At 51.4% G+C, this 25183-nt stretch overlaps 2 protein-coding genes across 2 annotated transcripts in view; both read right to left on the minus strand.

Annotated features, from left to right (window-relative positions):
* Window positions 1-65: 65 nt before the first annotated feature.
* Window positions 66-13491, minus strand: chaf1a (chromatin assembly factor 1, subunit A (p150)). Its single transcript, XM_066696221.1, has 16 exons — window positions 13104-13491; window positions 11600-11650; window positions 10749-11476; window positions 9186-9242; window positions 8558-8790; window positions 8396-8456; window positions 8249-8317; window positions 7475-7695; window positions 7069-7240; window positions 6906-6986; window positions 6653-6769; window positions 4725-4968; window positions 4444-4585; window positions 4014-4353; window positions 1609-1696; window positions 66-544 (listed from the first exon to the last, which is right to left on the minus strand). Exons 1-16 carry the CDS (start codon window positions 13153-13155, stop codon window positions 420-422), a joined length of 2781 nt encoding a protein of 926 aa, XP_066552318.1. The 5' UTR covers window positions 13156-13491; the 3' UTR covers window positions 66-419.
* A 4380-nt stretch (window positions 13492-17871) lies between these two features.
* Window positions 17872-25183, minus strand: part of sema6bb (sema domain, transmembrane domain (TM), and cytoplasmic domain, (semaphorin) 6Bb) — a 30593-nt gene continuing 23281 nt past the window's right edge. The window contains exons 7-17 of the mRNA XM_066695702.1: window positions 24084-24174; window positions 23869-23988; window positions 23557-23645; window positions 23173-23390; window positions 22712-22843; window positions 22340-22489; window positions 22056-22235; window positions 21630-21770; window positions 21168-21245; window positions 20921-20979; window positions 17872-19744 (exon numbers count right to left, since the gene is read on the minus strand). Of these exons, the coding sequence (XP_066551799.1) occupies window positions 18810-19744; window positions 20921-20979; window positions 21168-21245; window positions 21630-21770; window positions 22056-22235; window positions 22340-22489; window positions 22712-22843; window positions 23173-23390; window positions 23557-23645; window positions 23869-23988; window positions 24084-24174 (2193 nt within the window). The 3' untranslated portion in view covers window positions 17872-18809. The remainder of the gene's footprint in view (window positions 19745-20920; window positions 20980-21167; window positions 21246-21629; window positions 21771-22055; window positions 22236-22339; window positions 22490-22711; window positions 22844-23172; window positions 23391-23556; window positions 23646-23868; window positions 23989-24083; window positions 24175-25183) is intronic.

Here is a 25183-nt window from a genome sequence, read left to right on the forward strand (position 1 = left end):
GATCAACTGACGGGGACGGAGAGATAGACAGGGACGGAGAGATGGATGCGGGGAGAGTCGATCTCTGGCTTTTTTTTTTTTTTTTTGACATTCCTCTGAGGTGAAGGAGGGAGAAGTAATTACAAACAGGCTGAGGAGAACGGACATGAAAGTGCCATAGATACATTTCGATTTTATCATTATTATTATTTTTTTTAATAAAGAAAAACAGTTCAAGTATTTTTGAATGAGAAAGAAGTGTACATCGATGAAAACATAATAAAAAGAATAAAACTGATGATCCAGGAATGCTGTGTGAAATCCAGTCAGTCAGTCAGTCCCACTGGCACCGACAAGAGTTCCTGTGCAACTGGGGGGGTGCGTGTCTGTGTGGTACAGGGTTTTCCTCTCAGACACTGACTCTCACATTAGGGCAGTTCTTAGGCACTGGAGGGGGCAGGGCAGGGAGGGGGAGCAGCAGCAGTGACAGCTGGGTCAGGGGTCGTGACCTCCATGTGTTCCGTGTTCTCACTCCGTGTTCCGGAGCCGTTCTCCCGTGTCGATCCTGCATGGGAGGGGGGCATACAGTTACGCTCCAGTTCTGGACCAAAATAACCCCCCCTCTCTCTCAATTCAATTCAAAACAGGCTTTACTGCCATTGAAATGCAGGTCCGGTGCCCAGGGACAGGGAGATAGGGGCAATACAGTGAAAATACATTTAAGACTGAAGGTGCTTTCACACCGAACACACAGCTGACATGGAGGGGCGGCTCTCGCTAAATCAAAGCTGTATGACTTCTGATTGACACACAATAAGTATGAAATTTCACCAGGAAGGGAGAAGAGCCTAGGATAAATCTATATTACATAAAATAAAACCCACCTTCTCCAACTCCATTATAATCCCCTGCATAACGCACAATTACTAAATGTAGCCACGCCATTGTGTTTGTTTATAATAACATTATTTGTATACATGATTTATACATGTAGGCTATATCTGTATGCGAGTTGTGTGTCATTTGCTGGGTATGGTCAGAGAGGTGCATCGTACATTATTATGCTATTTATTTTAACTGAGCTTTAATCTGTGCATCCACCATCTATTGAATATCTCTCACAGTTGAATGTGTTCACAGCAGTGTATTACGAATTGCAACCAGGAATGATTGAAGTTAAGGATGTCTACAATTTAATCACAGCTCTGTGTCTTTGATAACGAAACATTTGCGGGTACATTTTTCTGATAGTTTTTTTAATTATAATATCAAGCTAAAGTTTATTGAACTGCTGCTCAAATCACTTTTCGGACTGTATTGGCTTCTGCAACTTAAATAGATTTTCATTCCAAATAATCACTGATGAGTTTCTCTTTCATTTTAATTATTTCAATATCTCCACTGAGACTCCTACTCTTCTCTGATTGGCTGTTTACATCACGGCACATTGAAAGTTGCTCTGCTTTGCCTTCTTAGCTCCGCCCCTCTGCACTCCTGTCTCCATTTAAATCAATGGGATCTGCCGCGCCCGATGTGAAAGCCCCTTACAGGTATTTAGAATATAAAATGTACATTTCTCAACATATCTTTCCATTTCCCTCCCATCCCTCACTCTCCCCCGTCTCTCACCTCTGTGGGTCTCCACGATGATACAGTCTGGCTCCTCCTCGTCCTCCTCCGTGTCAGCCTGAAATCCGTCTGTCTCCATGGCTTCCGCCTGACAGAGGGAGGGAGGGAGGGATTAGAAAAGGCGCGCACATGCATACACTGCTACAACTAATCGATAATGTCGATTAAAAATCATTGGCAACGAATTTCATGGTCGATTAGTTGGGTATACCCGGGGCGAAACTACAAAAAAAAAAAAAAGTGGCGGAGGCTGCAGCTACTCCCAAGGACAGTCAAGTCTGCTTTGGAGCCATGATGACAGAGGATGAAGACGCTCAGCTGGTACAGTAGGGCTGGGCGGTATACCGTAAAAAACTATATTCCGGTATTCATTTACGGACCGGTTTGGACTTTTACTATACCTTCATATTGGTATTTTAAAGTTTTATATGCTAAATTGAATAATGTACTAATTACCGTGTCATTCAGTCATAGCATTCAGCTACCAATAAACTTGATCGCATTTGTGTATCCCACAACTTGCTGTGCCAGCTGCTTGAGACTGCGCTGCCCGACATGAGGCGCATCTGATCAAACACGGATAGTGTTCTTGTAAGGCAGATTTCCGCAGATCTGCAAGGCTCCACCAATGGGATCAGTTGGATCCTGCAGATCTGCGCATATCTACGCTACAAGAACGCGACCACCGTTCTTCACAAACCCTGCAAAAGTCGATGTAATTAGATGACTTAATTTGTAATTTTTGTTTAGTTTTTATTAAAAAAAAAAATAGAATTGCCAATCATTTAAGTAACAACTTAATTATTGTGCACCACATTTACATTATATTTTTTTAAAGAATTGATGTAATTTAATAAAGCATTGATGATGCTAAAGTGTCGATCTAGAATTCTATATCTATGGTTTTGACAGGGCTGTTCACAGCTTCATTGTGTAATGAAAGTTGACATAGTAGTTTTCATTCAACTCCACACATCACTCTTGATGTCTGCATAATCTCTCGTCTCACAGCCATAGCTAGCCTCCCGCAGCAGCTTCTCAGAGCTGCGCTGGGCTGTGCGATTCTGCGCAGATTTATGTGGGCGGGACTTAGTGGCGTCACGCAGAAACACTCCAACTTAATAAAAAGAAAATTATACTTTCTGCATGTGTTTGCATTGCTTTCTAATTCATTAAAATGCAAACAAACATTTATTAATTTTATACAAATGATATCAGTCTAAATTAGCGGGGGTGGGGGTGCTTGCAGATCAAGTTTAGCCCAGCGACGAGAGCGGGGCGGACCGTGTGCGCTTGCGCATTAAAGAATCTCTTGGTTGTGTTGGTTATTGTGTGTCAAGTCTCTCTCATCATGTCTGTCTGCATTTCTGATGCTCATTTCTTGCCGCATCCGACACGTGTGGAGAACCGGGAAGAACGCAAAACGTCCTAATGACGAAATATACTGCCGTAAAGATTGCAATTTGCGACATCACGATATAAACGATATAGCATAATATGAAACTATAGACGTTTTTCTATCGTCATACGATATATATCGTCATATCGCACAGCCCTATTAATAGTAATACATTTTATTTATAACGTGCTCTTATTATACCAACGCGGTACAAGTCAAGTCAAACCAGACAGTATAAAGACAGGCGATACAGCAGTACAGACAAAGACAAAAGAAAGCAAACAAGCAGGTTAGCCAATAAAGGGGAGCAACCAACCAAATAGGCTAACAGGATTTTAAAACTTGCGACTAACAGAGATCCTTAGAAACTTTTATTAAAAGGTGAGTTAAAGACATTACTTAAACCACCATGTGAAGGGGCGCCTCTCACAGCCTCTGGAGGTGCGTTGCACAGCCGTGGCGCAGTGCTGCAGAAAGCTCAGACTATATGATCAAATTAGTGCCATAAATATATATATCAAATAAAAACAAACTGAAAACTTTTGAGTTGTGTTTTGAGTTTGCAATGGGGCTGCTGAAGAAATAAGGTGCTTTTACATAATTTTTACAAAGATGTAAAAAATCTCAAACTACACCTCACCAAAAAGAGACATTCATTGCTTGATGTCATTTTTTAAAGCACGTAAAATCTGATCGAATCGAACTTGTTTCAGTCAGTGTGCAAGGTGAGAGGGAAGATGCACACACTCGTCTGTCTCGTCACGCATGTAAAGATTGGATGCATCATTGGATGCCGTGTGTATGTAAATATCATGCTGCTAAGCATACTCATTCTCTCATTTCAGGAAAAAATAAAACACATTCGACCTCCATAGTCCAGTATTGGACTGCTGTCGAAGCTACTGGATGTAGAAAATATTGTTTAATTAATCAGAAGTTTAACACACACACACACACACATATATACCATCTTTGACACACTCTCTCACACACACTGCAGCCCCACCTGCTCTCTGTCAGCACACTTCTTCATGAACTTGGTGATGGAGATACTGCCGGTGCTTTTCCTCTTGCTGCTGCCGGAGCCGGCGGTGGCGAGGGGGGAGGCAGCGGCAGCGGAGGGGGGGGTGGTGCTGCTGCCGCCGGAGCCAGGCAGTGCGGGGGGGGCCTCATCACGGGCGGTGGCGGGCGGGCCCTGGGTCTGGTAGCTCCACTGGCAGGGCACAGGCAGCGCCTCCTGGCCGAAGCGGGACAGCACCTCCTGGTTGACATACCAGCAGCAGCGGCGGAACAGCGGGCGCTTCTCATAAACAGCACTGTCCGAGATCAGCCGCTTCAGACGGTACCTTGGGGGGGGGGGGAGGACAGTGTCAGAAGAGTGAGAGCAGTTCCCTCTGCCCCAATAGGCGGGGCCACTATCACTGCCCCACAGTTACCTGGTGGGCGGGCTGCTGCTGCCGGGCTCTGGGCTGAGGGGCTGCGTGGGGGGTCTGTGACGGCAGAACTCCTGGAACTCCGTGATGATGATCTTACTGCTGTGCACATTTCCATGCAGCAGAGGCAGGATCTGAGAGAGGACTGGAGACAGGAGGGGGGTTACTGGGATCTGTCCTCCCCAGGGCAGCGTTTTTATTATTCTGCACCTTCGCCCACAGCCACTAAAATGGTTTAAGAAACACGGACACACAATGTACAGTGCAGTGCACGTCAGACTCACTCTGGTCATCTCTCTTCTCTCGGGCACTGGCGTCAGGCGTGCCCCCCTCGTCCCGGGGCAGCGCCTCCAGCAGGCACACGGCGTGCTGTTGCAGAGTCCTGACCTCCGACCCCTGGCCCTCCCACACGCAGCCAATCACCACCGGCTCCAGCACACGGAACTTCTTGCCCTTGGCCTGCAGCTCGTCCCACTCTCGAGCCTTCAGACGCGCGCGCACCTTCTGGTTCTCTGGGTCTGTTGCCTCCTGGGGGAGAGAACTCGGTTTCTCAGAACACTACTGAATGAAAACAACACGAAGTCACGGAAATAGAAAATCATCCCAGAGTGACGGTGCTTTCTCCCTCCCTGAGGCTGCAGATAACTTCAACACAACAGTCTTTGGGAAGACTCGAGATGAATAAAATCTATAAAGCTACCAATACTCTGGTGCTTTATAAGTGTTTTAAACAGCAGCACTGCACCCTGCTCTACACTGCTGTGCACTTTGCTTTTCCTTGGTTTGCGAATGGCCATCGTAGCCGACCCAGCGTGGCTCTTTACTGTCCTGCACACCACAGACAGACAAACAGTCACTGAAGGCCTCCCTTCAGCAAAGCACAGTTCAGGGGGCAGGACAGCACAGGCCTGTATCAGCAGGTCAGTCACTCCCGGAGAGCAGATCAGCTCAATGTCCATAGTTGGATTGGAGACGAGGGGCATCTGGAGCAGCCAGTGCAGAGTGAGGTGGCTGCCCTGGGTCTGGGCTGTGAGCAGAGCCCTACTCCACTGGGGTCCAGCTGGGGCCTGAAGGCCCTTTCCTGGTCCAGCTCAATGAGACCCATCTTCAAGCCCAAGAGCCTGGAGACCTCCATGATGTCCCTGATCAGCAGGAGCAGGTTGAGCCACCAGCCTCCAGCTCTGGATCTCACCCCTTCTTGGGCAGCAGTGCTCTCACTGTTGGATGCTCTTGCAGATGCTCAACCAGAAGGTCACGCCCCAGCACAGCCCAGAACATCCTGTAAAACTCCACTGGCAGCCCGCTGATGCCCGGGCCTTGTACTGAAGGGCAGCAGTGAGCAGCAGGGTGAGCAGGGTGCTCCAGGCCAGCCTGCTCCTCCTCAGACACCTACTACAGGTCTCTACTGAAACGCTGTGTTTTGGCCTGCAGCCCACCCATCTCTGCGGATCTCCTCGTGCTGGTGACTAAAAGTGTAAAAGCAGTGAAGCCTGGCTAGGGAGAGTGTCCCTGGCACCTGCACCCAGCTGCACTGCCCTTCTGCCCCTTTACAGATCCTGAGGTCAGGCTTCCCCTACAACCCCCTCCTCTCTGTGGCAGACTGGGAGTGAGGCTCAGTGTGGATCCTGTAGAGCTTGCCCTTCAGAGGGAAATTCAGATCTCCACCTGAAACCAGGTACTTGTCAGGACAGTTCTCTACAATCCTGTCAAGCTGCAAAAGACAAGTGGTTGTCCCTCGACCAGTGACTGAAAAACACACCATCATTGCAGTCTGAGCCAGGCAGCCCACCACCGCTCTCTTGAACACATCCCTGCTCCCGTTCGCACTTACAATTCCTACTCTGACTTTACTCATTTTAGAAACCGAGTCAGAAGCAGCAACTCCAGCACACCGAGAGAACGGACAGCACCAGGCGAGGGGGAGTATCAGCGTGTCAGTCAGTGGGTGATAAAAAGACCACCGCACTCCGATCAGAAGCAAGCGACTCTTTACTCCCCCCCTACTAGGACTCAACACAGCACTTCAAACGACTATTAAAAGAATAAAAATTAATACATACAATGAAAAGAACAGACGGGAACTGTACAGCCCCCCAGCGGCCCTCTCTCAGAGCTCCTCCCACTCCACCCCCCACACACACACACCAGAGAGGGACAATGTGCACGCAAGTACCCATCCCTGACCAGCTCTTATTCTGCCTGCTGCTCGTACCTCCGGCTCCGACGCCCCCTCCCCCTCCGACAGGTAACCGTGGGGGACGAAGAACCCATCATCGTCTTCGTCATCATCCCCTGCCTCCACCCCCTCACCGCCTTCTTCCTCCTCCTCCTGCCAACGGAAAGAGTGTTAAAGGGAGAAAGATTGAAAGGTGTTAAGAGAACCTGTGGACAAGCTAGCCAGCATTATTAATTTGTCCAATGTCCTCACTTACAGACACAGACACACACACACACACAACACTGACCCCCTCGCTGTGGGACAGGGACTCCCCCGGCTCCTCCTCCTCCCACTCCTCGTCACTGTCCAACTCGTAGTCCAGCAGGTCCTGCAGGGAGGAAGGGGAAGTTAAGACACTGATAACACTATAAACACAATGTCACACATCCAGCCCCCAGAGTGAGCCTGACCTTGTCCTGGCGCAGGGGGCAGCGGGGGGAGATGTGCTGGCTCTTCTTGCTCCAGGTGCCCCAGTAGGCGGGTCGGTAGTTCTCGTGGAACTGCAGCAGTTTCAGGCGCCCGCACTGCGCCCGGTCCGGCCCAGCCGCCGGCCCCGGCCCGTCAACCAGCACCACGCACTCGCTGCCGGGGCACAGCCACACAGGCCCAGTGTTAGCCAATCAGGGTGTTCACCATTCGATCACACTACTTATTCCACTATTAGTGAAGGTCATTCTGGCACCCTCCCTTCCTCTACCCCTCTCCCTTTCTCTGCCCCTACACCCTCTCTCACTCCCTCCGACTTCTCCTGCCCCTCTGTCCATCCTTTTCTGCCTCTCCATTCCCCTCCCTCCGTTTCTCTCTCCCCTCCCTCACCTGCTCGCAGCCTTGGTCTCTCTGGGCAGGGTCGGGCCGGAGCGTCGGTGTTGGCGGTGCAGCCAGTCCCGCCGGCTGTCCAGGCTGTCATCGGGCTTGACCAAGAACACGTCCAGCCGCTCCAGAACCTCCTCGTCACATTGCACCCGGGTCAGCGGCGCCAGGACCATGTTCTCCTTGATCTCAAATGGAGCGAACTTCCCACAGGCAGCGGCCAGAGTCTGAGGGGGAGCAGCCGGCAGTCACACAGACAGACGGGCAGTTACAGACCGCGCCAGCCAGGCAATACATTTTAATAGGTTTAATAAAAAGAAGTAGGCCCACATACTTATCCAACTGTCCGCAGGCGATACTCTTGCACTGAGGTTCGTTCAGACAGCTGCTATGGCAATGTCGACACTACAGCTGTGATCAACCTGACAGACACCTAGTGCAATGTCTCACCACAAACTGTTTTAGTTTCTATCACAGCTGCAGGGAATTCTGCACAGCTTTCTGTGATTTTGGCAGATTTTCTCAACGCACATAAATATAAAACACGTGATCTCATTAAAAGACAAATAAACATATAGGCTTAATGACTACACATCATACGCTATTCTACTGCCACTGACTCCTCATTATATCAGAACCTGCAACAGCTCACTCCCCCGGGCGCGCACCTCCGCTACTCCACTGATAATATCATCTATTGAGATGTTTGCAAGCCCAGCATTGGCGATATGTAGTTTTTAATATTCCTTTAACTATATGCCCGTCTGTCTGCAGACCCACCTTTGGTGCTTGCTGAGTCTTGGCTTTCTGCAGGAAGCGGGTGATCTCTGCTTTCTCTGCTTTGATGCGCTGTGGAGAAAGTGGAAATCACTAACTGCACGCCAGCAAACAAGACCAGGCCAGAGCCTCAACACTAAACACACTCACGTCTTTCTCTTCCTTCAGACGCTTCTCCTCCTCTTTCTTCCTCTTCTCCTCCAGTTTGGCTCTTGGGTGAGAGAGAAAAACACACATATAACATCCGGCCAGAAGATGTCGAGCGAGCGTGTGTGGGTTGGACACCTGGGCCAAGGGCCGGGAGAAACTCACTCTATCTTCACTTTGCGCTGCTCCTCCTTGGCCCTCAGCTTCTCGGCCTTCTCTTTCTCCTCCTTCTCCCTCTTCTCCTTCTTCTCGCGCTCCCTCTCCTCCCTGCGGCGCCGGGCCTCCTCCTGGGCCTTGAGCCGGGCGGCGCGCGCCTCCTGCCGCTGCCGCTCCCTCTCCTCGCGCTCCGCCTGCTGCTGCTGCCGCCGCTGTTGCTGCTGTTGCTGCTGCTCCTCGCTCTGCCCAGGCCAGACAGCCTCAGATCAGCCCCCTACCCAACTCATTCACCCACTTACACTCCCGCAACACAACAATACACAACCCTGAGTGTTAGCCTGGGGGGGGTGTGACAACAACCGGATGTATGGTCTCTCATGTGGAGTTCGGGTTTTAAGACTGACTCTGGGCCCAGGCTGGCACTGCGCCGCCTCAGAAGGCAGGTCAGCTCAGGGGATTCAAAAAACAAGACACAAAACACACATCCATCACTCACGCAGGGGCGCAGCGCCGTGTGCGTCTGGGAGTCCTGCCTCCAGTGTTTACAAACGAGCTGGGCAAGAGCCAGACAGAGGAGCCTCAGGACTGGCTGTTTAAATGGATGTACGAATAATAAAATACAGCGAGAGATTCTTACCTTCAGAGAGCGTCTCTTCACCTTCTTCTCCTCCACTGTCTTCCTGGTTTTCTGTTCCTGAGGGACATGGAGAGAGGGATCTGCGTCAGGCACATCTCCAACTTCACTTTACAAAACGTAAATCCGGATTTTTAAGCATTGAATCCGTGCGCATGCAGATGTAGTTTATTTAGTGTTGGAGTGAGAGATATTCAGGTTTATTATTGTCCAGTTTGCTAAAGTTTGTATTAAAAAAAACTGAAATATTTAAACAATTATTTTTACTTTAATGATGAATGAATATAATTAAATCTAAGAGTACTTTTATTTCACTTTTAAAACTTGTAGAGGGAAAATATATACATCCTATTCTGTCTGTCTTTTGTGTGCTGTGACCCTGGAGTTCACCTTAGTTACTTCAACTGCCTACATTCTTGTAAGGAATATGTTTTTTAAACTTTTCTATCACTCCCTTCTTGGTTATCAGCATTTTACATTCCTTGCAACGTATTAACTGCAAATGACCTTCCAATATAGAGGTTAATTATTCATAAGAAATAATAATATTAATGAGATGGAAAGGCTTAGTTTAGAATGCCAATGAAATCACTGCTATAGTTATTAGAAATAACTAACCAATCAGACACTGTTAGTAAAATGTTAAGCCCCTTGAGGGTTCCAGAATGGATATACAAGTTTTGTTCTGCCTCGAAACGTTTGAAGAACAGTGTCATGCTTGCTTAATACTTTTAAGTTCTGTGTTCTGCCGTTCTTCCTGTGCACATAATAAATACTGATTAGAACTGCCGACTCCAAAATTTTCTTCCACCACAATATATAAAAATTGCGTTCAGAGATGCACTATTGAACATGGTTTCTTACTTTAACATGTATCTAATTCCACATTTCTACTACACTTTACAACTCAATACTTGTAGTTTACAAGTGGTAAATTAAATGTCAAATTTATTTTTCTAATGATTTTTATGCCTTTTCTGATTTCCCACATTAACTATGGGGTATTGACTATCCCCCAAACAGCTACAAAGTTAGCAACCCCGTGACATCATGGAATATTTTTCGATATCTGATTTCTGGTACACAGAATGAGTAGAATATGAAAAACTCACACCACAGATTGTTCCTACTTACAGAATAGCCTGAGAATGGATTTTCCCTATGGATTTTCAGTGGAGATCCCCTTTAAGTAGTAATTATGCCAGGATATCGATGATAACACGACATACAATCAAATTTGTATGCACCTATAGGCTATATATGGCTGTGTGGACATAAAATTAGCTATCTGAATGTCTCAGATAAACTAATTACAAAAATCATACCACAACACAGAACATATGCAAGTGCCAAACAGCTTTTTGCAGAATCAACCTGAGCTGAAACGACTTTAGACCGAACTGAGCCGTTCCCAAGTAAAGAAACATGGCGCATGTGCTCAGAATAAAGTCCTGACTGAGTGAGGGACAGGTTTCATGCATGTGCATGTTGCAATGGGTAGACAAGTACACGTACAGTGTGTGTGTGTGTGTGTGCGTGGGTGTGTGTGTGAGTGAATGTACTCACAGGGGGGGCGGGCGCCGTGCTGGGGGCCGTGGTGCTGGCTGGCTCAGGGGAGCTCTCCACTGCAGACAGGCAGCTGGAGGAGGAAGGCGACAGCATGGACTCGTTCTCTGGGCTGGACTCCTCCTCTCCCTCACCATCTCCATCCTTCTCTTCCTCTTCCTCCTCCTCCTCTTCTTCTTCTGTCTCCTGGCTGATGTTTGAGGCCTGTGCGGCACTAACATCCCCTTCCTCCTCCTCCTCCTCCTCTTCTTCTTCGTCATCTTCCTCCTCCTTCTCCAGAGGCACAGCGATGGGCCCTCCGTTCACTGCACCCCCCCTCTCGCAGTCCGAGGGGCTGGTCTCCATGGAGACGGCAGGACTATGGGGCTTGGTGGGGGCAGGAGACCCCTCCACCTGGCTGTCATGGGCTGGGGGGCCAGAGGAGGACGGATGGTGGGCCAGGGGGCACTCAGGGGCAGTTAGCGGAGCTGGGGTGGAGTTGGAGTCCTCTGTCAGGTCGATGGTGACGCTGGGCTGGGCAGTGTGCTGTCTCTGACACCCCCCCCGGGTCATGAAACTGTCCAGGGGCCCCCGGCCATTCACCAGAGGGGGCCGCTCCTGCTCGTTCTCTGCGTCAGAGGAGCCGGGCTCCGGGCTGCGGGGCGCTGGGGCAGGGGGGGGCACCCGCGGCTTCTTGGACTCCCCGTTCTGCTTGGGCACCGGGTTCAGGCGCTTAAAGGGCAGACGGGCTGGAGGGAGAGAGTCAGGGAGAGCGAGATGTAAGAGATGAGAGAGAGAGAGGGAGGGAGAGTGCACGACACTGCCTGAAAGCGAATCCCACCCGTATGGAGCCAAGGGTCCGCTGCACTCACCCTGGACGAGCTTCTTCTTAGCTGCAGGACTGGTCATCTTGCACTCCATACCTGCAACACACAGATCACAGTCAGGCATCACACCAGGAGAGCGACACAGGAAACCCAGTGACACATCAGCACCGCACCACACCACACTACACTGCACTATACCACATTGCATGAGCTAGAAGTGAGAGCTAAAGGAGACTGCTGTTAAATTACCGACCACAGTGATGACAGACAAGGGGAAGAAAATGACAGGTGAACGACTACATCGCAGGGGGCATGAACTCCAATATTCACAATCACTGTGCCATCTTTTCCTGCAGAGATTACATAGGCTAGACATCCACATGGGTATCTTGCTGTTATCATTGGTCATTGCAGTTGCGAGGGGCAATTTAAACCACTGCATGACAATTCTCTCCCATCACCTAGAACATCCACACAACACCTAGAACATCGCCACCTGCATTTTTAAGTTCATAGTAAACAGCCAGACTGTTCAAATGAATGCACAACAAGCACTTCAGTTATATACACACACATCAGGCCAAAGTAGAGACAGTGCTGTTGCTTTAAGGCAATGCTCTACAGGTATTGAACTTTTTAAAACTGAAATAATTAAACCCTCTCCCGCCATTCCGTGCGCCGCAGCCCGGGGGAGCAGGCCCAGGCGCCCAGCTGCACAGACGGACAGCCCCGCTTTAAGCGACAGAAACAACCGCTAACCGAGCACATACAGCGAACCGCACCCGGAGCAGCAGCGACAGTGTTATTAACCCCAGCCGCAGACATACACAGCGAAACTAATGTGACGTTTTGCAGCATCTGAACTTGCGGGTCTCGGCGTGAGAGCCACCTGCTCTGACAGACAGCAGAGCCGGTGCGGGACTCCACGGTCCGCGACACTTTGCTGTCGTGTCGTCTGTCGCAACTCCTCTCTTAACTCAGACCCATTTGTAACAAATAACCTGGGCAGCAGGAAGTGGAGACAGAGCCGCTGTCAGCTCCTCACAAGACAAGCGACACACGGACAGGAAAACAGCAGGACCTCGGGACTCCGGCACACATGCGCGACTGCACAGTGATTTATATTTATATCGAGTAGCCTGTGTAGATGCACGGTCAATCCGCAGGCAGCTCTGCGTACTGACCCCCCTCTCCCTCTCGACAACAACACATCCACCCCCGTCTTTGTGCCCCTCCGCTGCGGTGCGAATCACACCAGACCTGGCCGACTGGGCTCCGGTTTATTTTGTGTGCAGCTGAATTGGGGATGTAAACTGTCTAAAGAGGGGGGATTATAATAAATCAACTCTCCAGGCTCCCGGGAGAGGGGGGCTTCTCTCTCCGCTCACTATGCACCGTGTCGGTAAAGAGGGCCGTCCCCCCCCACCACCCCGAGTCGGTTTTTGAGCAGCATCTCTAACCCCCGGCCTAGCGGTGCACCGACCCACACACTCGCTCCCCGCAGCCCTCTCCCGGGGTCAGGCCCGTCTCCGTCCCCCCCCGAGCTCACCTCTTCTCCTCGGGGTGGCCCCTTCCGAGGACGGCTCTTCCGCCGCCGACATCAGCCGCCGACACCGGGCCTGGATTCGAGAACTTGGGCGCAATTATCCGCAGCACAACCCCACATAAATGACAATGTCGCTCGGGAAAAAGTGGGTTCAGCCTGCGGTCCTCTGCTCGTCAGACCCAGCCCGCCCCCGGAGACAGAGACGACGGACCCTGGTCGGGATTAGTTACCACATTAATTCGTGACTTATGTGCGAATATGAAGCTGAACTGAAATGAAAAGGCCGGTGTGTGTGCGCCGCTCCGCCGCGCTGCGCGTCTCCCTGCCCGCTGCCGCTCGCTGCTCAGAATTGGCGGGAGCCTCTCGCAGTGCCCGGCCGGCCGCCCTGATTGGCTGCATCCCCTGAAACGTCACCGGGAAAAAAAAAAAAAAAAGCACTTTTCCCCCTTGACAAACTTTCTCCTCTGGCCACGCCCCCTCGAAGTGAGCTCCGACGCTGATTGGCGAGTCCCCCCCCCCGTTTCTCCGATCAATCTTAACGAGGCTCCGGCAGTGATTGGTTCAGGCGTCGCCGGGTGGGCGGGGCTCCACGGAAGTGACGAGTTGGTAACAAACAAACAGCTCACAGAAGAGGACAGGAAACAGGAGCCGAAACATTGTTGCAGAGAGCAGGGAGTGCGTAACGCCTCACTATGCAAGAGACGGGAATTCATTAAAACATTAAGAAAATGAGGTCGAACAGGGGAAGAACAGATGTATGCATCACTGATTCCTATCAGAGTGGTGCTTGTGCAACTGACCTGACATGGAAACAGCCCTCATCACTATTTTAATATGTAAATACAAGCTGTGTGGTGGAAATGCGTCACTATTATACACTTACTGAAGTTGCTATTTACTGCCTCTATTGCCTGAGAGAGCCCATCGAATCCCCCCTTATATACCATACTGTGTATTAGGCTGTGTTGTGTAGGTTAATAGGTCGCGCAGAATTGAAAGTGTCTGAGTACTTGTGCATGATCTGTTGCTGGATATGTATTATTTGTATATTAGTGTGCAGTTTAATATCAGTGACTGTTTGTAATCGAAGTAGTAGTGGCAGAATTTAGGTTAGGAGTAGCGTGCATCAGTATAGTTTACCATATACATAAATAGGGTTAAATATGATCAAATGTAGTGTGGTGTACCAAGATAAAAGCATTGTTCAAATGTGGAAAACGCACAGTTAAACCATTGTTAAAGATGAGAAAGAATAGTAAACACACAAACGCATACACACAGAGCAGTGGTGTTGTATTATAATAAGTGGATATAGTATGTGGGACAAATACCCTGACACACTGACTGATTGATACACTGACTGTCTGACTGACACACTCAATCACTAACTAACTATATCGACTGACACACTGATTTGCTGATACACTGAACTGACTGACACACTGACTGACTGCTACACTGACTGGCTGACTGACACACTGAGTGATTGACACACTGACTGACTGACACTCTTGCCCCCTGCGACATGCCTGTTGTCATATACGACACGCCCCCCGTGTCCCATGCGACAGGCCATTACCCTCTGCAACACTTTAATGAATGACAGACTGATATACACTATAGCTTACATACACGGCTATTACTGAATTAACACTGTAATATCACCACTTCTGAGGAACACACATAGACATCGTTGCTCCTTTCTGCTACTCTCTCCTTTGATCCCCTTTTCCCCAGATCCTTAGTGGCGGGGTTAGATATAACCCGCTTTATTCATCCATTGTAAGTCGCACGTTGCTGGTTCATAGCTCTTTAGAAAGCAGAGGCCCAGAGCTTTCAGCTGTGTGCCATTCGGAGGTATAGCCTGCAGGCAGACCTTTGTCCTGTGATGGAGCACATTGTGGAGAGCTGATGAAGGCTCACCTGCTTCCTGGGCTCCTTCTTGATTAGGAAGTAGTCTGCATTAGTTAAATCTGTTAGCAGGTATACACGATAACTTGTATAGTTCTATATGCATTATTATTATCATTATAATTATTATTTATATATATTTTGGAATCTTAAAGGGAAAATCCATAATTTCTCAGGTTATTCTATAAGGAGCATGCGCAGTCGCACTCCGCTGTAGCCTACACGGCAGTCCCTTGAATAAAATATAATGTAATCCCACAGTTCTGGGTGGTGAAATCAACTTTTTAGGACTACAACCCAGTGGATCTTTCGGGTAAAATAGAGTGATGGGTCCATCGGACGTGCATAAAATGTTCGTTTTTAATGATGTTCGTGACTTTTCTGATTTCCCCCATTGACTTCAGCAAAGCAGCTCCAGAGCTAGCACCCGCGTGACGTCATGGTCTATTTTTCGATCTCTGATTTCCGGTGTTAAGACATATTTGGCATCCCCTGGAATCCTGCATCCCCGACTGATTACGCATGCGCAGTTTCAAACTTTGTAATATAACTACTGTGAACAGGATTTTTTTTTACATCATTATATACAACTGACATTTGGCCTTATAAAACAATTTGCAATGAGAAGTCTTCACTTTAAAATAGATTTGAATTAATATCACAATGCACGTAGCTTTATTTTAAATAGGCAAAATGTATATTTATATTTAAACTTCCTGTAAATGGAAGCAAATAATCTACTTTTTTATGTAATAAAGCATGCACAGTTGGGCGAAAAGTCATTAACGTGCAATTCTCCGTCAGGGGCTGCAGGAGATGTCATAACACAGGTACATAGAATGAGCTGGACATCAAAAACTCACTCCACAGAATATGTTTCTACTTATAGTATAACCTGCAAAAAATGGATTTTCGGTGGAGCTAGAAAATTCGAAGTACATCAAACGACATGTTACTGTGTTTATAGGCTACCACAGTACACTGCACAACACAACACTTTCCCGTGGTTTTACCGCAGTACATCACACTACATATTACGTGTTGTTTTTAATTTGTTGTGTTTTCGATGGATTATGAATAAAACATGTGCTATCATATCCTTACAACAATCACAAGCCGCCAACAATGTATCACAATCCCTTGCATTTGCCTGCAGCGCTCCGGCTCAGACAGCAGAGGGCAGTGTTGGCCTGCAGTCAGTGTGTGCCGTCCGGCGGGTCTCTCGCTGAGCTGCCGTGATGCCCACCGGTCTCCTGCCTTCAGTACTGGTGTAACTGGGCCAGTCTGCCCCCAGCAATGACTCCAACACCAACACCTGCCCAGTTAGCCAGTGCTGGCCTGCAGCTGTGAGCACCATGATTCTCTCCACATCCCTCTCTTACTTCTAATTTTCTCTGCTTATCCATCTCTCAGTTTCTCTTTACCTCTCCCTCTTTCTTGCTGTACCTCTCTCTCTTGATCTGCTACTTTCTTTTCACAAGAGATGAAAGTTAAGGAGGATCAGCAGCTGTTTTTCAGTTTATTTTACAGAATTCGCGATTTCTGTTGACTCAGCTGCACATTTTGCTGTTCTTCGGGTTTTGTGCGTGGAGAGAGAAAGAGAGATAGAGAGAACGAGGGAGGGGGTGAGTGGGATAATTTACAGTGTGAAGGAAATGTGACATCCTGTGTTTGAGGCTCTTAATTCCCACAACAGAGACACAGAGAGGAAGTGATGGAGTCTTTTCTCTCACTCCTCTTCCCCTTCCCTCTCCTTCCTTTGGTCTTGTCTCTCGGTTGTTGCTCCCTTCTTCCCTCCTCTCCCTCGCTGTGCACCTCACGACTGACTGACTGACACACTGACTAACACCCTGACTGACTGACACACTGACTGAGTGACACACTGAGGAACACAGTCAGTGTGGGGCTTTATGATCCAAAACCGAGACCAAAGAAAACTGCGACACAAAGAGGAAAGGAAACATTCGGATCATTTATTAGAATAAGAAAGGTGGCAGAGTGAGAGAGAGAGTGATAGTGAGAGAGAATGAGTTAGAGAGAACTAGAGTGAGCGAGTGAGAGAATGACAGAGAGCAAGCAGAGTGTCTGGAGTGTGACAGACAGGGCTGTCAGGGCGGCTGTGGGCAGATCAGGGGTCAGGGGTCATTTTGAAATCCCATGTTATGCAGGCAGTGGTGTAGCTCTGTACCCTGGGGGGCTCGAGCAGGAAGGGGTTAAGTTACATGTGCCTGTCTCCGCATTTTATAGAATTAAAATATTGCAAGACAGTTATAAAATATACTCTCAGGATTTAATGGTATTGCAGGTAGTGGGGTGCTATACTTGCCCCTCCCCTCACAGCGCAGTGCCACCCCAGACCACCAGGGGGAAGCAGAGCACTGTCCGAAACAGCACTGGCACTCTTATGGGGGGACAGGCGGGGGTCAAGAGGTTAATAGGGTCAGAGGGCAGGTGTGCCATCCCCCCCCACCCACCCACCCTGCTTCCAGACCACAACCAGATGGACAGGTGGCCAGCTGTGGGCACCGCCAGCCCCTACACAGTCCTGCCACAAACGCACGCTGTCTGAAGCAACACAATTCCAAAAGGAGCGCAGAAACAGAACATCCAGTCAAATCAAATCAAACCCCAAAACAAACGGAACAATCAGAGCCGACCGGAAAAAAAAAAGTAAAAATATATCGACATTTGTAATCAGTGCTGTCTATTGTACTTCTCTAGGACTTTACAAAAATGCAAAAAATCTTGTGCTTCTCTTGAATCTGTACAGGGGTGCAGCCGTTGAAAACTGATTCTCTCCGTCTTCCTTTCCTTGTCTTTCTCTTTGAGACCCCTATCAGTTCAGGGTGTGCGTGGGGGGGGGGGGGGGGGGCGCGGTCCACTCGGTGAACGGGACAGAGTGGGGGAGCCGTGCTTGGTGGGGGGACACACACTTTACAGAGGGGGAGGTGGAGCAGCCGAGCCTGTGGAGAAATCCGAGAGCCGAGGAGAGGATGCACGGCTGCTGTGGGGATCCAGTGCAGTGATTGGCTGTGGGGATCCAGTGCACAGGGATGGTGGTGCTCATCTCAGGTCTCAGAGAGCCAAAGAACGTGAGTCCCAGTTCACTGTGTATGTGTGTCTCATTCTCTCTATTCATCTATCTTTCTCTCTTAGCCCATTAGCAACACTGACCCACTCTGTCTAATCAGCTGTGTTTGGCACAATGGGGGGTGGGTGAGGGTCATTTACACAGCATTCAAGAGATCACTGGAGTAGAGGGGGCACTGGTACCGGGTCAGGGGCAGTACTGTGCTGGTCAGTGCTGGACACGGCTAATACTCCGGCCTGGCTCTCTCACCGCGCTGCTCCTAGCCATCACATCAACACAGCACGTTCAGTGAGCGACAGTTCCCAGAATGCACAGGGGCAGTGCTGCCAATGCGCCACCGAGTCCCTGAGATTCCCATCGGCCTGCTCTCCTCACAGACCGGTGTCCCTCCTTGGCTCCCCACATTGTAGTGTCCCTGCTCTCCTGTCCCTGTCTTGGGGACACTGTCCACTGTGCATCAGTCCTTGGCTTGGCTACAGAAGGCAGGGTAAGAGACAGGACAGGCAGGGCAGGGCAGGGCAGGGCAGTGTGTCTAATATTAGGGGATGTTTCAGAGCAGCGGGACCGTCGGCAGCTGATTGTGTCCTAGCTGTCCTGCAGTGTCCCCACACAGCCCCCCACAGGGCCCCCAGGGACAGGCCTGTCCTCTCTCTGCAGCTACAGTCCGCTCAGGAGAGAGGGCGAGGCGGGGGCAGGGAGGGCCGTGCTCACTGTCCGGAGGGAGTCCGCTCGTGGCCCTTACTGAGCAGCTCTCTGAGGTCGGCCAGGCTGCTGAGTGCCTGCGGGGGCTGCAGCACAGCACGCCGGGAGGGGTTGGCATAGTGGGGGGGCCCGTGAGAGGCGTTGTTGCTGTTGAAGTTTAGGCTCTCGGGGCTCCAGTGCAGGGCCTCCCCAGGGGCGGACAGCGCGCGGCGGGGCGGGGGGCTGTCCTGGGGTGTGGCGGGGCAACACTCCCCCACAGAGCTGCGCAGGGCGGGGGGGCGCACCGACTCACGGGGGGGCTGTTGGGGGTGGGGCTCGCGCACAGCCAGGGAGAGGTAGTGGCGGTCGGACAGCAGGGTGGGCTCGGAGTGATCCTCGGGGTGCCGCCCCCGGCCCGGACCCAGGTGCTTGGCCCCCAGGTAGAGCAGTGTGGTGGGGCCGGGGGGGCCTAGGTAGCTCTGGCTCTGGTCCCAGTCGGAGTCGCTGAGACGGAGCCCTGGGGGGGCGCGCTTCTGCTGCAGGGGCGTCTGCTCGGGCGTGGGCAGCAGCCCCGGGTCCAGGTCCGGCGGGCCGAGCCGCACCACCCCCCCCACGCCTTGCCAGCCGTTCTGCACCATGAGCGGAGCCAGCAGCGTTTCGGACTGCCCCCGGGACGGGCGCTCACCACCCCCGCACCCGCTGCTGGGCCGCGTCACACTCACCACCGAGCCCCCCCCGCCCTGGGGTAGCATGCTCTGCTCCTTGTCTCCTTTGCGGCGGTTGCCCCCAGAGACCGCCCCCCCACTGCGCACCCTTGGCCCGCCCTGCCGACCCATCGCCCAGCACACCGCCAGGCCTGACAGCGCCGCCCCAGTGGCGAAGGCCGACACTGCGGACAGAACCAGCAGGTTCACGGACACCAGCCCCTCTGGCTCCTCCACAAAACTCTCCTGCAGAAGCCCTGAGGGAAGAAGGGAGGCAGAGAGAGAGAGAGGCGCAGAGGGGTCAGAGGCCGCACTGTATTGCTCACAGTGTTGATTTCAGACGTGCAGAATGTTTGTGTAACCCTGACGCCAGGCGTGCAGACAGAGCAGGGCTCTAAAGAACAGAACACACTCTCTCACACACTCACACTCTCACACCCCCCTCTCTCAGCTCCAGTAATTGCCTGTACAGAGTCTCAGGGTCGGCTGCTGTTTCTCTGTAATGTATTCTGGCCAGAGCGCAGCATGTCTGACAAGCCCCCTGCCCCCCCCCCCCCCCACAGGGCGCTGCTACTGTGCTGGTAACATGCGTCGTCCACTGCACCCCCCCCACCCCACACAGCTGGCATAACCACGGAGACTAGTTCAACAGCCTGCCTGGACTCCTCCAGCAGAAGGGATGATAAAAAGACTTTCACATTTAAAAAAAAGTCCTCAGAAATATACAATTAATAAACTAACAAGTCCTCCCCCATCAACAGGATGTGTCTGTGAGTGAGCATCTCTATCAGCCTGCTCTGCTGTACTGCTCCAACCTCCCCCATCTCTCCTCTCTCTCTCTTTCCTGCTCTCCCAGGCTGTATCTCTTCATCTCTGTCTGTCTGCAATCTCTTATCTTCCTCCCTCCCTATTTCTCTCTCTCTCTCTCTCCTCTAAATCTCTCTCTCTCTCTCTCTCTCTCTCTCTCGTGGGCTCTATCTGTTCATCTTTCTCATTCTATCTCCAATCTCCTTCCCTCTCATGACCAGTTTCTCTCTCCCTCTCTCTCACTCCATATCTTGCCTAGTGTCTCTAAATTCCTCTGACTCTTGCTAGATCTAGATCTCTCTCTCCGTCTCTCTCTCTCACACACACAAACTCTCTCTCTCTCTCTCACACACACACTCCCAGTCCCAGACCTCTCTCAGTGTAATTAATCGGCTGTGTGTATCTGGCTGATCTGACTGTCCTGTATGAAAATCAATTCCTCTCTGTGTCTCTCAGCCCGAGTCTTTCAGAGCAGAGTTATCTTTCCTGTTCCTCCATTCCTCTCCCTCCCTCTCTCTCTCTCTCTCTCTGTCGATAACTGCTCGCTCTCACATCCCAGTCCCCCCATAGCACCCCTTCCCCTTTCCCACACCGCTGGGCAAAGTAGAAGAGTCTTTTCTCCTCACCATCACAATCTCCCAAGTGAGAGGTGTTGCCGTGCTCCACATCCTGCTCGAAGGGCAGCCTGGAGCCAGAGAGAGAGGAGAGAGGAGAGTGAGAGGGGAGAGAAGAGGATTGGAGCAGAGACTTTACAAAGTTTATTACAGCAGCACCCCCAGACACAAGGAGCAAAAACAGTGCGAGAAAGAAACATATAATGCATAAGGAATATATGTGTGCGTGTGTGTGTCTGTTGATGGCGGCTGGGCTCACCTGGTACCAGGTTCGAGGAAGGAGCAGGTGCTGCCCCGTGTCCAGCCGCAGTACGGGTCCCGAGACGCGATGCAGTTCCTGTAATGGCACAGACTGACCTGAGCACAGCCTCACACTGACACACTGGCATACTGAGTCTCTGACGTACTAACATACTGAGACTGAGAGACTAAGACTCCTATACACTGAGTCCTTGATACAATGACACAGTGTGTGAGAGTGACAGTGTGTGAGAGTGACAGAGTGTGAGAGTGAGAGTGACAATGTGTGAGAGTGACAGCGTGTGAGAGTGAGAGTGATAGTGTATGTGAGTGAGAGTGACAGCGTGTGTGAGATTGACAGTGTGTGCGAGTAACAGTGTGTGAGATTGAGAGTGACAGTGTGTGCAAGAGTGACAATGTGTGCGAGTGACAGTGTGTGAGTGACAGTGTGTGAGAGAGTGACAGCGTGTGAGTGACTCACTTCATGCAGTGGCTGTGCAGGTGGCAGCGGGCGAGGGGCAGCCGCACCACACAGGAGGGGAAGGCCAGGAGCAGTGAGCGGCTGGGCCTGTCCAGGGTCAGCTCCAGCATCCTCCGCGCGGGGGGAGAATCCGGGCCACACCTGACACGGACACAGGACACGGGACACGGGACACAGACACCGTCACGGCACCGCACATGCCCAGCACACAACTCCCATCCATTAATCAACCCAGCAATCAAAAAATCACAGCACAGAGTCAGAGTGGCCAATCAGAGCGCAGAGGCAGAGTGGCCAATCGGAGTGCAGTGGCAGAGTGGCCAATCAGAGCGCAGAGACTGTGGTGAATCGTTTGTAAGAAAAACACAGTGGGTCAGTGGGAGCAGTGAGGGTCAGAGTGGGTCGGGTTAGTGTCATGTTGCTCACTTGTCCGGGGGGAAGCCCTGGAACTCCTCCAGGAACAGGCTACTGTAGGTGGAGCGACCGGCGCCACTGGGCTGGATCAGGAACTTGAGCACCGATCCGCTGTCAGAGCCCAGGAACAGCACCGTGTGGTTCCGGTAGGGGCCAGCCTCAGTGTCCACCACCATCTTACTGAGCTGGTACCTGAGAGAGAGAGAGAGAGCGAGAGAGAGATGTTCACTGTCAGGACACTCACTTAGACACAAACACAATCACAAACACACACACTCGCACGCACGCACACACACCTGACCATGGTCCTGGTGATCCATGGTCGTTGGCCCAGCGATGGCACGGACTCGTCCATCAGCGGGTGTGTCTTCACGAAGTTCAACATCTCGTCAGGGAACGCAGTCGAGGAGTTAAACCTGGAGCCCTGTCCAGCACAGCCCCCCGGCCTGAGAGAGAGAGAGAGAGAGAGAGAGAGAGAGAGAGAGAGAGGAAGAGACAGGAAGCCAGAGAGTAAGAGGAATCCCGTATACAAAACAGCCTAAATCTGATAAAAATTATAACACCAAATAAAAATCGCATACAATGTTGAAACTAGTAATGTTTTTTAATGTTTCCCATCACCCCACCCGCCCAGCATGTTCTGGTGCCTGTGGCCCGGCTCAGTGCACCTGGGTCTGGGGATGATCTCATCTGGTACCGGGGTCCAGATGGACTCTGGGGATTTCTGCTCCTTGAATCTTCCCTCGAACACCAAGGACAGCTGGTGCATGTCAAACGCACACACCGCCGAGCCAGGGATACTGAGAGAGAGCGAGAGAGAGCGAGAGAGAGACAGTGTGAGAGTGCTGTGCTGGCTGTGCGTGTGTGTGTGTGAGAGAGAGAGAGTGCTGTGCTGGCTGTGGCTCACTGCTGGAGCACAGGGAACACTGACACTGTCTCTCTAGTGTTCAGTGCTTTTAAATCACTGTCAAAAACAATCCCCCCCATCACTCCTGCTGCTGCTGCTGTTAAACCGAACGAGCCTCTCTCACTGAGGTCCGACTCTACTGCTCCATCTCTGTCCCCCCGTCCTTGTACCAGGGTTAACCTCTGCCCCCCGCCACACCCGTGTGAGGCGTGCAGCCCGTACCTGTTGGCCGGTGTGGAGAAGACGGCGAGCAGCGTGGGCCGGCCGTGCAGGGAGATGACCGGGCTGGTGGACTGCAGCACGTTGAAGTAGAAGTGGGCGTCGCCAGGGACGGAGCAGTTGAGACGCGCCTTCAGGAAGGATGTCCATTGCTTCTCCAGCACCCGCTGGGACCCCCCCAGGTCTGCCTTGCACACCCGCGCCACCCGGGACACCACCACCTGCCACACAGCGACACTGTCACACACTAACACAGTGACACACCTGGGACACCACCACCTGCCACACTGTGACACTGTCATACACTGACACACTCAGGACACCACTTCCTGCCACACACTGACACAGTGACACACTGACCCCCTCTCCCTCCCTCTCTCTTCGCACCTTCTCCAGGTAGTTGTACTCCATGGCCATCTCCCTGAAGAAGAAGTAGATGTGTGGGCCCCACTCCACGGCACTGACAAACAGCGGCTCTGCAACACACAGCACACTTACAGCACAGCGCCGGGGCCCAGCCAGGCTCGGCACAACATGGCCTCTGTCAGTCAGTGTGTCCGTCAGGTTCTCAGAGGTGTGTCAGTGTATCAGTCAATCAGTCAGTGAGTCAGGGTGTCATTGTGTCATTGTATCAGTTAGTCAGTGTGTCAGTCAGTCAGTGTTTCAGTGTATCAGAGTATGGGTCGGATCGGGTCGTACCTCTGAACCACTTGGAATCATGCTTGACTGTGCGCAGGGCGGGGCTGTCCCCCAGGCTGCGGTATATCACGGCGTCGATCGCCAGGAAGTCCGTCACTGTTGCGGTGAACAGGTTCCCCTCTGAAACAACGTCACACAGACAGGTCAGCTCCGGGACTTACACACACACACACACACACACACACACACTGAAGACAGCCCAGCCCCCCCCTTACCTGCAAACAGCGCCACGTTGGCGTGCTTGGGGTCGTAAGGGCAGCGTGCCATCCCACTAATCGGCTCCCCCTCCATCTCCAGACTGTCACCCTGAAACACACACACTGAGTTACACACACACATACTGTGCTGAGATATGATGTAACACACATAACAGTGCGTTTCATACACACTACTCTGTGTTTGTGTTTCTGTGTCTCTCTGTCTCTCTCTCCATGTCTGTCTCTCTCTCTCCGTGTCTCTCCTGCCTCACAGCACGGGAGCCTCTGCGCTGCTCAGAGCTGGAGAGAACAGCGCAGCGGTTGGTGCTGAGACGAAAGTCTTAATGAGCACTTGTCAAGACTTCAAAAATCCTATAAATAAACCACCAGGAGCTCACTACCCCCCCCACCATTCTCCCCTGTCCCTCTCTCTCCCTCCCTCCCTCTCTGTCTGTCTGTCTCTCTCCCTCTCTCTCTCTCTCTCTCTCTCTCATCCCTCTGGAGAGCCACAGCACACATCACAGTCCCTGGCAGCGCAGCACCGGTGTGGCCCATCTCTAATGAGGGCCCCATGTGAGACGGCACAGACGGCACAGACACATCTCCCGCCGCTCTGCTCTTCATCTCGGCAGAAAATGGGGCCGCGCTCCTGCCGGTGCTGGGGCCTGCACCGCCCTTCGCTAGCACGCCTGTCTCTCCCATCCCTTCTCATTCTCCGCAGAAAGAACTAACTTGTTTAACAAGCCAATTTCCTCCCCCTCCCCATTCCATCAGCCGCCATCCTTCTCAGCATCCTTGCCTCCCCCAGCTCTCTCTCTCTCACTCTTGGTCAGTGCTGTCTGCCGGCTGGCCGGCCTGCCTGTCAAGGCTTTAATTAGAGTAGCCGCAGGCCTACTTTATTAATCTGCAGTTTAATGTGACCCTGCTACACGGGGCTGTAATTTAATACTCCGGCCTTAAAGCCTCCTTGATGGAGCCGACCGGGGGTGGGGGGGCGGAGTTTGTAAAACTCTAAGTGCTGTTTTTATTCGCTGCCATTAATCCCAGGCGAGTGAGAAAGAGAGAGAGAGAGAGAGATAGAGAGAGAGAGAGAGGAGAAAGAAGTGTGTGTTCCGGGT

The sequence above is a fragment of the Amia ocellicauda genome, chromosome 22 (assembly GCF_036373705.1).
Source record: "Amia ocellicauda isolate fAmiCal2 chromosome 22, fAmiCal2.hap1, whole genome shotgun sequence".
Lineage (NCBI taxonomy): Eukaryota > Metazoa > Chordata > Actinopteri > Amiiformes > Amiidae > Amia > Amia ocellicauda.

What these genes read in the sequence shown, in the direction of transcription:
- chaf1a (XM_066696221.1), bottom strand. Translation starts at nt 13,155, where the DNA reads ATGTCGGCGGCGGAAGAGCCGTCCTCGGAAGGGGCCACCCCGAGGAGA. An exon ending in GGCCACCCCGAGGAGAAGAG is followed by an intron (nt 11,651 to 13,103) that starts GTGAGCTCGGGG and finishes TGTGTGTTGCAG; the next exon opens with GTATGGAGTGCAAGATGACC. An exon ending in CATCGTGGAGACCCACAGAG is followed by an intron (nt 545 to 1,608) that starts GTGAGAGACGGG and finishes CCTCCCATGCAG; the next exon opens with GATCGACACGGGAGAACGGC.